The 15398-nt window shown below is 37.6% G+C and overlaps 1 protein-coding gene across 5 annotated transcripts in view; it reads right to left on the reverse strand.

Annotated features, from left to right (window-relative positions):
• The window catches only part of SHANK3 (SH3 and multiple ankyrin repeat domains 3), a 7266504-nt gene that overhangs the window by 4815397 nt on the left and 2435709 nt on the right, over positions 1-15398 (reverse strand). For all 5 annotated transcript variants that reach the window (XM_044088609.1, XM_044088608.1, XM_044088610.1 and 2 more), the window contains one exon: positions 10135-10243. In XM_044088609.1, coding sequence (XP_043944544.1) covers positions 10135-10243 — 109 coding nt within the window. The remainder of the gene's footprint in view (positions 1-10134; positions 10244-15398) is intronic.

Below are 15398 nucleotides of genomic sequence, written 5' to 3' on the forward strand. Positions count from 1 at the left end.
CAACAAAACAACAACGTGATTTTCTAAGTAAACAGCAAAGCAAGTTATGAGATGCGCTCCTTTTCTGCTCCTGTTCTGAATCAATTTCCTCCTAAGTGATGCAAATGTTAAAATCCTCCCAAAGTCAGCCAAAAAGGAACTTCAGCAGTGATCCAGTGATACAATTACATAATTTCCATAAATCTTCTCTAAGGCAAAACTGGAATAACCTCTGCCCTGCTTGTTTATTCTTAATTTACTCAAGATATTTAGTTTTTTTTTCTCTTTTGCTACCTAACTATTTAAAAATAAATAAAAAAATGCAAACTTCTCCTTCTACAGAATTCTCCATTCATCAAAGAACTGGCGATTGACTCTTTACTTCACCAATTATACTGTGTAGCCTAGTGTGAAATCATTGAGTAGAGGTTTACGAAATTTACTAATACCCCCATTGTTGCACATTCCCTGAGTTTGTTCTTTCACAGTATGAGGTATAGGGGATAAAGAGGGAAATGTCACCTACAAAAGACACCATGCTGTTTTTTTTGTTTATTTTATTAGAGTGGGGTTCAGTATTTTTCCACTTAATAGAGATATGATGAAACATGTCTTCAGCAAATTGATACAGGTCCCTTTCATCATGTTTTGATAATGGTACATTGGGTAAAGGCCAGATATTGCTGTCTGGGCTTGCCTGGTTTAAGGTTATATCAAAGTATTTATTATATGTGCAACTGTTACAGAGATCTGGAGGATGCTTTTGATACATACTGTAGTGAACCTCTGATATATCAGCGGATTGATATATGCATCACATCAAAATATGCTAAATAAAAAGACCAATAATCTTCCTGAGCTCTGTGTAATATAAAGAAAGTAATTTTATGCCATCACATGTGTGTGCTTATTCTGTTTCTGAGATATACTCTATCACACTTGTCATGGAATATATACAATTTCTCTTTTCTTATTCAACTCTAACATTTTTTTGTTTGTATTCATATTTTATTACACATTTCTTATGGTACAATATGTCATTTATAACAACCATAATAAAATATACACAATACAACTGAAAAACATCAGTTTAAAATGAGTATACAAAGACAAGTATATGATCAGTATATTAAAACTTGCTGTAAAATACCACATTCTTGTTGGCCACATTGCTTAATATGTAAATTGCTTTAAGTTATATCCAAAAGCCATATCCTGGAGAAACATTATTACCTTCAGTTCATACATTTCCAAACAGTTAGTGTGAAACACAAGGACAGAGAGATAAAGATTAGCAAAGACAATGATGATCACTGGACAGGTAAGGGGACTGTGGAAGGACAGTCTCCATTGTGCCTTAAGGATGATTATGGAGTGTGCATATTATACAAACAACTGAAATTACATGTAAATCAACATGCTATAATAATTCATCATTTTCAGATTATTGCACAGCAAATCCACTCTGTATCAATATAAGCAGTCCAAAGAGTAACCACTTTGACTTCATCGTCTCTCTTTTCTATTGCAAGTAATGTAGAGCAATTTTGTTAGTTCCAGCCCAGCTCTCCTGTTGTAGGAAGAGTTTCAGATTTCCATTTCCTGGTGACTATTTTCTTTGCCACACTAATAATTAACAGAAATACAACTCATCATTTCTATCATTGCAGATATATTATATGGTACTATGTAAAACAACATCTACATCAAACTCACTGCCATTTCTGTTAAACAGTTTTACACAATCTTGACTCAGCTGTGACCAAAAGTCTCATCACTGGTCATTTATATATTATATATGACCATGTACCCATTTCTTTTCCTTGACATCCCCAGCTTACATTTCACAGACACCATGAAGACACTAAAATAGCACTTTAAAGGATACAGTCTCCCTTTGGGGTTCATATCACGTTATCAAAAGCTGATAACGTTGAATGTCACAATGTCGAACCCTATGCAGCAAACGCTAGAAATAGTGAAGCTGCAGAACATCGAATTCTTTCCTAGGGAAATAATTTGGTTGTCCGTTTCTGTGGCTTTGCTATTTTTAGCACTGTGGTGGAAAGTTACGGGGGGGAGTTCAGGTAAGTTCATGATTGTGTGGATGTTAGGTTTAGGGCATGGGTTACGTGAGTTATGATTAGGGCGCTGGTGAGGTGAGTGTGCGATAGTGACAGAGTTTAGGGTTAGGAGCGGGTTAAGTGAGTTAGGGTTAGGGCACGGGTACAGTGAGTGTGCGATAGTGATAGACCTTAGGGTTAGGGTTGGGTTAAGGTAAGTGGATAGATAGTAGTGTTTGTATACTTTAGTGTAGGGTTAGATGTATGATTTTAAGTGTAAGTGTGTGGATTGCTGTTTTTTTGGTGTGCCTGTATTGCGTGAATGTGTTTCGGAATAGCAAATTTTTTCCCAGGGAAAAAATTCGCTGTTCTGAATGTTCGATATTGTGTGCTTTAGATTATTTAGATTCGATTAAATGGTGTTCGGTGTTTTCGGCTTTCGATGACATGATATAAACACTCCATTTGGGAGATAAATTAGTAATAAAAGGAATTAATATGATATCTCAAGTAAGGGATTGTAGTATAGTGCTTTATTCTGTTATTTCTTTTCTTTCTCTGGTTGAAGCTTTGACCATTAAAACTTTGGATGCTAGTCAAAAAGATGTAGTGGAACCTGTTTTGTGTGACATTAAATAACGGTGGTTTACCACCCGATAACTTAAAGCACAATCATAATTAAAACTTCAATGAAGACATTGTGTTAGTTCACTGAAAGGGTATCTAATTTACACAACTATATTCCAAATTGTACAAGATCTGCAGATAATGTTGCATAAAAACAGGTTTATGTCCATATTTATGACAAAAAATCGAGTTCTGGTTGCATGTATAATAACTGCTGGGTAATTCGGTTGTGGGTAGCAGTCTTATCTTTGACTTTGAAGAAAAGGTCTTGGAAACAACACATTGAATTTTGTTAAGGCTTCAGTACAAAATACTGAATAGCATAACGGATTATCCAGGACACCGCTGGTAACTTTTTAAATGAAATATTACAAGTGTGAGGCTCATTTCCTAGCGGCAGAAAAGGCAAACTGATTCTCTATGACAAAGGGAGAAAAATATTATGGTTATATAGAAACAAAAAACTCTGAGTTTAATATTAGGGAATTGTTATACTTACTTAAAATAAAATAATAGACTGTGTTGTTACTCTGGTAGTAGGATTTTCAAAGAAAATGACAACTGAGCAGTAGAAATGTACCTCAATATATTTTAAGAAAAAAAAAATGCAAACTTCACTGGTTTATTAGTTCAGCAGTATAGAAAACAAATTATCAGTTCCACACGCTGTATAGACAATGTGACTACATCCTTAGTGTTTTAGATCACATGACCCCTTTAAGAACTTTGAATATATTCATTCTTAACAATATGTTTATTTTTGTCCCAGTTAGACAAACTACATAATTAATTAAATTTAAGCACAGCATTTTAGGCTATGTCTGCACAGGACGTAGGTTTTATTAAAGTATTTACTAATGATATTGGATAGGAAAATTGTGCCCCTTTCGGCAAAGATGTGGGAGTATTTAACATGGTAAAAACACTGAGCAGGGACTTCCTAGAGCTGGAAAGGATAAGATGGAAAAATCTGAGACTGAGGAATTGTCAAGAAATTGAACAGATTGTATTCACATTTGAAATATAACACAATGGGAAAGACAAACAAAATAACTGGAAGGCAGTGGTAATGTTAACAAAAATATATATATATAAAAGTGAGTAATGACTGTTCTAACAGGATTAATAGCAGATTAATGGTAGAGTACAGAAACAAGAAGAAAAATATAGAAGATTTGCAGGTTCTGCTATATATGAGGAAATGTAACACAAGTAGAAAATTAAGTAATTTTCCACCTATACATTGATTACAGCTCTAACTGATACACTGTGTTATGTTTGCTGGATCAGTGCAAAGACCGTGACTGTTGAAGAATGGCAAACATTCTGTTCCAAGACATACATTATTACCCAAAGAGAGACAGTGAGAGAGAAAGAGAGAGAGGGACAGATCATAAAGACGCTTGACATGTTTGGCTTTTACATAAGGAAATAAAAAATGGAATATGCACAACATCAATGACAAGTGTCAAAAGAAAGCTAATGTTTTATGAAGGATACTATATTTTATAAAAAAAAAAAAAAAAGTAAAGTGCATGAATAGTAAACTACAATTTGAAAACCTAAGATGGCTAAAGAGTAAGAGGATGGTTATTTTCTTGAAGAAGGTTGTGATGTATGCAAGAAAGAGCTTCACTCAGCATGTCTGCGATCTAAAGAAATGCACTGATTCATGAACATGTGTAACACAGACAGGCATATAGCACTTCTAGCTAATGAGAGAGGAGCCTGATCGAACAGGATCTGGAGCACATTCAAGGAAATTATAGCTTGGCTCCTTGACACAGAGGGATGGTGTCCTAACTATGATGCTGGTGAACGGGGTTTGAATAACATCACTGGTGGGGCCAAGCTGGGAGGGAGGTGAGTGAAGGTACATGGTTTGCTTGCCTCTCCTGGGGGGAGGGGGTAATAAGGGTTTATGTGCATTCAGTGGTACATCAGACAAAGCCTAATTCTTGATAAGTCTAGAGGACACCACTAGTCATGCTGCATATGGAGGGGCCAGACTGGTTTGTGGGAATGCCCCTTTCACATCTCTTCCTGATACATGACAGAGTGTGTGCAGGTAGGACCAGGAAGAAAATAAGGAAAAAAATGCAAACCGCTCCTTATGGCTGTGCGAGTGTAGGCCCCTCCCAGGCAATATCCATCTTGGTGACAGGAAAAGTATAGCTCAATTAACTGAAGAGGGGCCTGGTGATCCAACAGGTAACAAGAACAAAATGTGCCAAATATCATAACCAACAATGAAAAACTGAAACAACCAGGAACCAGAGAGAAGCAACCAAACAGTAAAGTACACTGGTGGAAACAGGTGCTCGACACAATTCTTTTAGCATAAACCACATTTTTTAATCAGCTATTCATCCAAAGACTTCATCAGAAACAACCACATAATAATGCAGCCATATTTAAGCCAAATTTTTAAAACAGTTAATCAATAGGAAAGCACTGATGTTAACCCTTGATGGATGAAACAGAATTAGTGACAGATTTTCTATACTTTAAAAAAAAAGAATTAGGGAACATGACGAGAATAACGTGCTGTACAAAAATTCTGAAAAATGTCCCAATTTTAAGAAATTCATTTTTTTTCTGTCTTGGATTTGGTACATATGGATTTAAGGGGAGGAGATTTTAAGAATAAAGTTGAAAAGAAGAAAGTTGAGTGGCAGATTTGGCTGGCTGCTCACCTTCCTCCTGGTTTAAATGAAGCTGTAAACATCAAATATTTTTAGTATAGAAGATCTGTCATTTATTCTGTTTTAGTCATACTGTTGACCTGTTTCTACTAGTGTACTTTACCAAAAATCATTATCATTATGGAAAGAAGTATACTAGAGGAGTTCCAAAAGGTAAAGGTGAGCAAGGCAATGGGTTAGATGTGGTCATCATAGGATTACCTGAAAAAAGCACTGAAGGAAATGATAAGCCACTAAACTTTTCAACAATATTTCTGACGAGAAGAATATTCTACAAAACTTGAAAAGGTGGATGTGGATTACTTTCACTAGAAAAAGAATCAAACAAAGAACAGAAGCTACCTCCCTGCAAATCTGACCTCAGTTGTAGGTAAAATTATGGAATAAAAGAATTTTAAAGTACCTAGAGATGAGTGTGCAAGTCAGCATAGATTCATAACAAGAAGATCAGGCCACAAAAAGTGAGCAATAGTTCTGTGACCAGACTACCAGGCTTCTGTAGAAAACAGGAGGTGGACTGGCTTGACACCGATTTTAGCAAGACATCCAGTGCAGCACAGTTTAAAAGTTAGTGGACACATGGGACTGACTGTAGCCTATAATGACAGCATAGGTAAAACTATGCCTTGACAGCTGGATGCAATCATTATAAATGGAATCCAGTCATATGAAAGAATAACAACATGGAAATGTGAATAACATTGCTGAGGGTAGTCCTTTTTAGGGTCTTAATTATGTATTTATTTATTTTATTTTATACTTGATTACAGGGAAAGTATGACTGGACAAAAATCCTATAGCAGAGGAACTATATTTAACATGTAACAATGACTATAATTACAAATACAAGGTTTACATATAAATGACTTGACATTTGTGCTAAACATATAACAGTTGATAAAAATATATTCTTGTAAATATTCTTATTAATATGAAATATGTCATATTGAGAGACTGCTTGTTTGATGATATTGATTTATCGAATGGGGTTTATGCAAAAGAAGATGGAGAAATGATGAGAAGGGAATTACTATAGTAAGGCACTGCGCCATAAGGCCAATTGGAAAATGTAGAGTGAGGTACCTGAAAAGCAAAAACCTAAGACATTATTAGACAAAAGACAAACTACATCACAACAAAAGAGGTGAAGAGAATTAACATTAGTAATGCTCTTTTCAGTTGACTTAAGGTAAGTAAGCAATGTCAGAGAGCCGTGAGGAAGACCATTAGAATAACATTACCAACATGAGTAAGCATCACTTAAAGAAATCGAGATGTTACCAAGCATCTGTGGAGGTAGATCAGGACATCCTATCCAGACTAATGTAGTAATTGTGTGCAGTTCTAGAGATTTCATCCTCATAAAGGCAAACGATGGACAGAGGTATTGAAATAAAGCTGAAAAATGTAGCATACAGTTTGTATCAGAATCTCTATAAAGAGAAATTTAAAGTGATTAAGATGCATTATTTGGCAGAAAAAAATGAGAATGTTTGCATGTGTGTGTGCATGTATGTATGTGTGTGTCCATGGGTTACCTTTAGTACATCAACAGCCCACAACATCGAATTCCACTTCCACGACACGGCAGAACAACAAATGAAGAGCCGAAGTTTCCCACACAGTAAGTTACCGTTTGACCATCCAGAAATGAAAAACTGCCATTAAACCAACTACACAAATGTGGGGGGGCTACGTCCTCCATAACCCCCTAACTTAATATTCCAACTCTGAGAATGCACTACCGTGTGGATATAGGGGAAAGTTCAGGTGGATGGTCAAATGGTAACTTCCCGTGCAGGAAACTTCAGCTCTTCATTTGTCGATGTTCTGCCATGTTGGAGAAGTGGAATTTCATGTTGTGGGCTGTCGATGTACTAAAGGTAACCTGTGTGTGCATGCATGTGTATGTGCATGTCTGTCTATCTGTGCTTTTGTGTAGTGGGTGTCTATTTTAAATCTCTAAATACCTTCAAGCAATGCATAAATTCTAAGTTGGTACCACATTTCAAATAGAGAGTCATATTTGAGTAATGTAACATATCTTTAAGTTAAAAGGTAAATAGCTCAAAGGAAGTATAATGAACCATTTCTTTGCTTTATGGTAAGGAAGCAAATTGAGCCTTTTGATTTTTACCCAGTTTCTTGGTTTAACTTATGTTGTCAATACACTGTAGTTTAAGTTAAGTGTAGTGTAGTTCAGTGTGTGAACATGGGATTTAATATTATATTTGAATTCTTTTCCTGATTAGTGATACACATTCTTTATATGTCTGAAGTGGCCTCTGTTATGTTCTTCCTGAGAGTACTCGATTTCAGAAATATTTTAACTAGTTCCTTTTCTTTTTTAGTAAACAATCCACATACATAAGTACTTTTTTACATCACTGACACTGTTCATGCTTTAAATTCCATAGCCTCTCCCAACAAAATGGTACACAGATTGCTAGGTGCTGTAAGTCAAGGCAGAAGTAAACTTGATGGCTTTTGTATAGTAAAGCTTAAGTGAAATTCATTGTAGAAATGATGTAAAAATAGATTTTCATTTTTTGGGAGAACAAGACCCCGTATTTAATATAATTAACTCCAGGGTGGCATAACTTCAGGGAAGGATATATGAACATTTTGCTTAAGTGGACTACACTTATATGGACTTGACTGCCACAAAAAATGTCTTTATGAGGCAACTTAGTAAGGATACACATGAATTAGACTGACGCACTAGAAATATATATGCTGTGCTTTGAAATTTCACACAAGGGACTAAAAAAGCTTAGAATTCCTTTAAAGTTTGACATCTGGTGCCAAAGTGTGTTTGCTTATTTACTGACTTGGAATTAGTAACTAAAGATGTGACATATTCCTTACACTTGTAGAACTATCATGTCCTTTTCTCAGAAGCTCAGAAGTATACAGCCTGATTCCAAAAGACTTGTTCTCAGTGTAAGTAACCACTTAACACTGGCATCAGGCTGACAGCAGGTGTTTTTGGAATGTGGCCCCCTGTGCAAGCCTGTTTATCGACAGGCCTTTCATTGAAATAAGACATTTACACTGACATTGAGTCTTTCAGAATCAGGCATACTTATACTAACAGCAACTCTTTTGGAATCTGGCCAATAGTCAGATAAGTAAGCTATAGCGATATTAATACTGCATTATTATTATTATTATGTAACTGCTGATTTTATTTTAGGTTTCATGGACAAGACCAAGCTTCAGGTAATGTGACAGTGTATTTGTCTAAATAAAGACTTCAGGTTTAGAGCTAACATATTCATCACCATTCCACATATGGGAATAATGACAAATGAAATATATTAAATCTCATTTCATTTCATACATAATTCAGTGGGTACGTTGGATATGCAAAGGGTACTAGAAATCAGGACAAGGATTTTTATGTCTATTCTGATGGGGGTATAGGTCTATACTATGACTGCTTGTTTTTGGACTATTCTTGGGTACAAAAGCGGAAAGCTGAAAGTGGTCTTTAGAAAACAAATACGTTTATTACTTCAAAATGGATTATATAATAAATTCAACAGGCAAGGGCAAAGTTCTCTAAGATGGGTAACAAAATGTCAATAAATGCAACATCATGAGACTTGGCAAAAGCACATAAATTATAATTACAAAATAAATGGGAAGATCATTAAAAATACCATCATATCTAACGATCCAGAAAAAAATGATTTCTGGAAACAATTTACACTTAAAACAGTACTCTGTGTACCTACCAGAGCCAGAAAAGTCTGTTCTGTAGTCCATGTTATTCTAAAGGGCATGACCAATCATTCCAGAGAGCTTATTATATCAATTTAGATCGTACTGATTTTAACCATTACTAAATATACTTCATCGATCTTTGCAGCTGATTACAATGCCAGATTTTGTAGCTTTCTCCTAAGTCACCTGAAATTACCCGAATAGGGACAGTTATTTATTATAAAAAAAATACAGGGTTACAGTACTTGAACTACTGAGAAAGAGTTCACAAACAGACATTATATTCTGAGTCTTATAGCTTACTTAGAGATGGCCTTTGCCTGGTTTATTAGACAATATCTGATCTAGTTCTGTTTGAAAGTTTATGTCTGTAATACATAGCTAAGGGAGCAAATTCCATATCAAGGAACATAATAAGTATGAATAACAAGAAAACAAAGTAGACAGATAAACTGTATACCTTCCAAGACTAAGGAATGGAGTAAGTGTCCACTTACTATTAGAAGTCAACAATTAACTTCCTTCAAAAGACTACCTTGACATACATACAGGAACTAGAAAATATCATTATAGGATTATGGCAGGTTAATTTATTGAAGGACTGTAAGCTGTAAGCTTGACAACTGAACATACAAACTAAAGAACCAACAAATCTTGCATTATTTCAATTTCTCCAAGCAATTGCTCATTGACGTCCTAAAATTCTATCCTCATAACAGCCGAACTAAGTGTAAGTCAATCCCTGCCAACAGTTTCAAATTTATAGAGTATGTCTTTATCTATACAACCCAAGCAGACAACTTCCTTGTTTCAGACATCACTGTAATCAGTTTACTGATGCGTTTCTACGGAATGCAATTTTGTTTTGTGTTTTCCCCAAAGCTTGCTAATCTGAGAGCATTTTAGCTGGTTCAACTATGTGTACTTAATGGAAGTAAGAGTGTACTAACACAAAAGAATGTAAACAATATGGTGTGAAAAACAAACATGAAAAATTAACTATTTTTATAAGTAATTAAAGATGAGCTTACCTCCTGAGTCTGGGTCATGAAAATTTGGATCAAGACCTTTATCAAGCAATCGGCACACTTTTTCAATGTTGCAGCTTTGGACATATTCCATGAACTTCTTCAAGTTTGCCTGCAATACAACAGAAACATCACTCAAAATGTTTAAGTAAATTTATACAACAAGAATGTTTTCTACAGTGTACATACACTTATAATGGTGGGGGTGAGCGCTAAGGATGAAGTTAATTACTGGAACTGACTGTCCCTATTACTTTAATATGGAAGTTTTATGATTGGTTTAAAGACAATCAATATTTCATGTTGGAAATAGTTCCAAGCCTTATCTGTTGCAGAATTTCTAATGTTTAATATGACAAAAACGAAAGAAACGTAGTTAAACCATATTAAAAAAAAAACGCTTTTCTGTCAGACGTGTGAAACATGTATTTGTCCCTCCAACAACTATGAAAAATAATGAGCAGTTACACAAGCAATCCAGTGATTCACAAAACTTACTGCAACATCATAAATGTACTTTTATGGGTGGCGTGACCTCCCACAAGCTTTAATGTAGGGGGGGGGTTCAGCTGTGCCCACCACATCTCTGTTACATTGGGTTATGAGAGGACAAGCCATATGCCTACCACATCTGCTATTTGTCTATACGATCTCTGAGATCATTGTAACACAAAGGGAGAGGGATGTTTTCAGTTTCACTATTACAAGGGTTGTTGGGTGAGCTACAGTCTTCAGAATTTCAGCAGGTGCCCTTGCAAAATAGTGTTCCATCAAAATCCCACATTTGTAATTGAGTGTTGCAAAACAATATTAACATTTCATAACTTGTTAGCAAGTTAAATGAACATTTCTATTATCAGTAATAAGTGATGATGAAAGTAATCATAAATTAATTTCTTTACTATGAATAAAATATATTTATATGTCACTCTTTCAGGACTTTAAATAAATAGGTGTGAATGGATATGCTGGATGCATTTGTGAATTATTTCTTGACCCTTATCCCCCCAACATCAAACCCCACCCCCTATAGGCACACTTATTTCTCCCAGTACCATAGGCCTTCAATAAAGGGAGGTGATAAATTGGGAGTATAGTAGTAATTTGGTGCAGATTACACATTTTTTATACATTACTGCAGTGGTGGTGCTGCGGTAGCATTGTCACCTCACAGTAAGACGTTGTCCTGTTCGATTCTCAGCTAAAGCGTCTTCTGTGTGGAGACATGCGTGAATGGGCATACCTTCGTTGAAGGTTGTGCGTCAGGGCTGGCAACTCAGTACGGAAAAATCTACTGCCAATCATTAGCAGACCAGAGTTCCACTGTGGCTACCCCTGACCGGGAAAAGCCGAAAGATACACACGTTTTATACATTCCTAACTCCCCCCTACCATGGTAGCTGGATGTTGTTATGTAATGTTTGTCATCCCTGGCTACATGGTTGCAAGGGGTGAGATTAGCAGATGAACAGGTGGTGTAGAACTGGTATTCATTTAAATGCCACTATGAAAATGAATTCCAGTACTACTTCTGTGGTGAGGACTGATGCACTTGTTTCAATGTTTTGTGTGAGGTCTAATAGGAAAAAGTTGTTCCACAAGAAATACGCATGTTGCTACACTTTTTAAGAGAAAATAGTTTGTTTGCTTGTTTGTTTGTTGCTCTTAAAGATGTGACATGAGCTGGTAGGCACAGAGGACAGAGTGCTCTTCTTATAGGAGACCAGTGAAGACCACCAACTATTTTTGTTCCTCAGCTTACTGTTGACGGGCACCAGAACAGAGAGTGGTACTGGATGACAGATCATAGGATCATAGGAGGTTAATAAGCTATTGGACCTGAGGCCCTTATAAGCCTAGCCAAGAGTTTAGCCTATGTTTAGACAAGTCAGCACCCAAAGCCCCTGTCCAGCAGGAACACAGGTGGAATCCTAGGGCCTTTTTTTTTCTGTTTCCCATCCAGTCATCCAGGTTGCACTTAAAAAGGGATAATGAGGTACTCTGCTTGACATGAAGAGGGAGTCTATTCCACAGATGGGGGAGTCTCTGGGCTACAAATCTGTCACATCAACAAGTCCTACTGATATCACAGACCAGGTTGAGGTCGCACATACAGGTTGCTCAAGTGGAGCCTGACTTGCAGATATGCAGCAGTCCCATTGACGGTGGATTCTAAGACTGCTTTATATGCCAAACAGTGGTCACCCCTGAGGAGTCTCTATGAAACTGAGTAGAGGGACAGGGCTTTTAGCCTATCTGTGTAGGGTAGATGTTGGAGGGACTGGATTCTCCTGGTGAGGAACCTTTGTAGTCTTTCCAGCTGCTGCAAGTTCTTTGTGAGGTACATGCTGAAGGGGGTGTTGTACTCAATTATTGGCCTTATAAGGGAAGAATACAGGGATGTTAGGACTTCTTTGCCCCTGGATGAGATACCCTTACTTATAAGGTGGGCCATGTAGAAAGCTTTCCGTACAATGGAAGCAACATGGTAGTCAAAAGTCACGTTGCCATCAATCTGGGTGCCCAAATCCGTCACTACTGATTGTGTACTTAGGACATTGTTATTAATGTGATAATATGTGGGGATGTCATTCTCCCCAGAGGGGATGATGATGCATTTTTTGGCATTCAGCTTGAGGCCATGTTTCTGGCACCAGTCATTTGTTTGGGTGAGACCCTCTTGGAGGACGTCCACATCCCTTGGGGAATGGATGACTGTGCCCAGCTTGCAGTCATCTGCAAACTTGTTCAGCCTTAGTCCACTGGTTTTGGCCTACACCTCACAGAAGTATATCCTGAATAACAGAGGCCCTATGACCGATCCCTGGTGTACACCGCTCATTATAGATCAACTGCTTGAGGTGGCTTCCCCTATCTTGATTAGGTGGGTTCTATCAGTGAGCCAGTTTATTACACATCTGTTAACATATGGATTGATTACTAGTTGAGAGAGTTTATCTACTATGCCCGAGTGGGGAATAGTGTTGAAGGCTTTGGCCAGGTCAAGGTAGGTGGTCTGCACCATCTTCCCCTCGTCCATGACTTTGGTGACTGTCTCAAAGATGTTGACCAGATTTAACAAACATGACCTCCCCTTGACAAAGTCAAACTATGTGGGGTCGAGTATTTGGAGGTTGCCAATGTCCATGTTAATGAGGTCCATGGTAATCCTTTCCCTGGTCTCAGATCAGGCTAGTTAGGCTGATGGGGCTATAATTTCCCAGATCGGGGGACGCTCCATCTTTGTGTAAAGGGATGACAGTGGCTATCCTCCACTCCGCTGGAACAATGCTGGTACTCAGGATTTGGTTGAATAGGGTCCCTAATGGTGCTGCAAGTTCAAGCCTGAGTTCAAGTAGGATGCATCCAGGGATGTTATTGGGTCCCATGGAGGCTGTATATTTTGCCTTTGGGAAGGCAGCGATGACCTGTTCCCTAGAGATGGGGGGGGGGGGGGCATTTGTGTTTTGGCATGAATAATTTTTCCATTCTAAGCTTGGGTAAAGTCACCCAGGTACTGGGGATGTTCTGATTTAATGATGGGTGGGATAGAGTGGAGACGTTTTCGCTGAATCTGTCAGCCAGTAGATTGGCTATATCTACAGCATTTGTGTATGTGGTATCCTTGACCACCAGTTCTGAACAGATCTGGGTGCTTCCTTTGAGATTTTGGACATATGTGAAGAAGGCCTTATGATTGTCTCTAGTAGATTGGCTTAGAGGATTTCACTATTGCTCTTGTTTGCTTGTTCAGGGTAAGAAGAGATTGCTTCCAATTAGGCAGCTGTTCCTTCTTGGTCCTGGGCAGTAACATTTTCCTTTTATTGTATAGATTATTTTTTGCAATGTCCACCAGACAGGTTTACTCTTCCTTGCGGAGGATTATTTTGTCCTGTCAGGTATACCTGATTCCATGCATCTGTATAAATGCTCATATAGTACTTTGGTGTAGATTTGGACATTGGTGCCAGTTCCTACAGTAGGGGAGGGGGCAGTGAAGCTGTTTGTACAATCCCTCACGAGGCTGTAATCAGCTTTGGAGAATTTTTTTTGTTTGACCCTAGCTGGGGGGGTGGGGGGGTCAGGGGAGATGGTGACTTTGAAAGTGACCACTTTATGGTTGGATCTTACCAGGGAGGATGATATTGTAGGGATGCTGCAGTGGTTACTCATGTTGGTTAATACCAAGTTCAAGATATTATCACCTGTTGCGGAGGTATCAACTAGCTGTTCTAAGGCATTTGCATTGATAAAATCGAGAAATTTCTGGGCATTTGTGTTCTGGCATGAATAATTATTCCAATCTATGCATGGGTAAATTCACCCAGAATCAGGGTAAAGAGTTAAATCTTGATAGATTTGAAGAGATCCAGATAGGTGGAGTCGGCATCTTGAGTCAAATTTAGGGGCCTGTAGCTAGCTATAATTTGAATAGGGGTCTTGTCAATGGTTAACTGCACCTTGAGTGTCTCCTGTGCGTCATAATGTTTGACCAGCCTGGAGGTGTGTATGTTTCTTTAATATTTATTGAAACTCCACCTCCTTTGGCTCTGCTGCCCACAGTTTGGGATCTGAATGTGTGATAGGATGAGTAACCAGGTAAGACTGGGGTGCTCTCTGCAGCTATGAACCAGGTTTATGTGACGGCACAAATGTCAGCATCTTCCAGGGTTAAGAATGCTTGCAACGAGTGCAGTTTCATGTTTAAGCAGCATGACCTTTACTTTGCGTTTTATTGAAATGTTTATGTTAGTAGTATTGACCTCATGACTTTTCCTAAAAAGGCACTATGGGGGAGGTAAGGGCCTGAAGCGCAAATGAGACAGATGCAGATAAACCAGGAAATGCTCTATCTGCTAAGCTTGACCTAGTAAAAGTGCATCTTTTTGTAAAAGGATTTCCAGCTAAACTGACGGCAGCAACACACTCACCACGATAAGCAAGTCAGAATTATCAGTTTATTCCCATCACTTTACAGCTATTTAACAGAGACTGTGCTGCTAATTGTAGCCACATTATACAAAGCACAGATAAGACAAACCCTTTTATTAACCTTACCAGGCAGCATTTCTGAATTATGACTTGTGTTGTTTTTTTTTTTTTTTTTTTTTGGAATATGATATAACTACTTTTCTTTTTACAGCTAGAGTAAAAAATGTTGTGCAATATATTTTTTAACATGAGTGAGGTATGAAATATGATTAGAGATGGAATGCACAATGAAAGAAACTAATGTTTAAAATATCCAAAAGTTAAACCTTTTCTTT

This window comes from Protopterus annectens, chromosome 11.part0, assembly GCF_019279795.1.
Source record: "Protopterus annectens isolate FY-2018-M chromosome 11.part0, PAN1.0, whole genome shotgun sequence".
Taxonomy (NCBI): Eukaryota; Metazoa; Chordata; order Ceratodontiformes; family Protopteridae; genus Protopterus; species Protopterus annectens.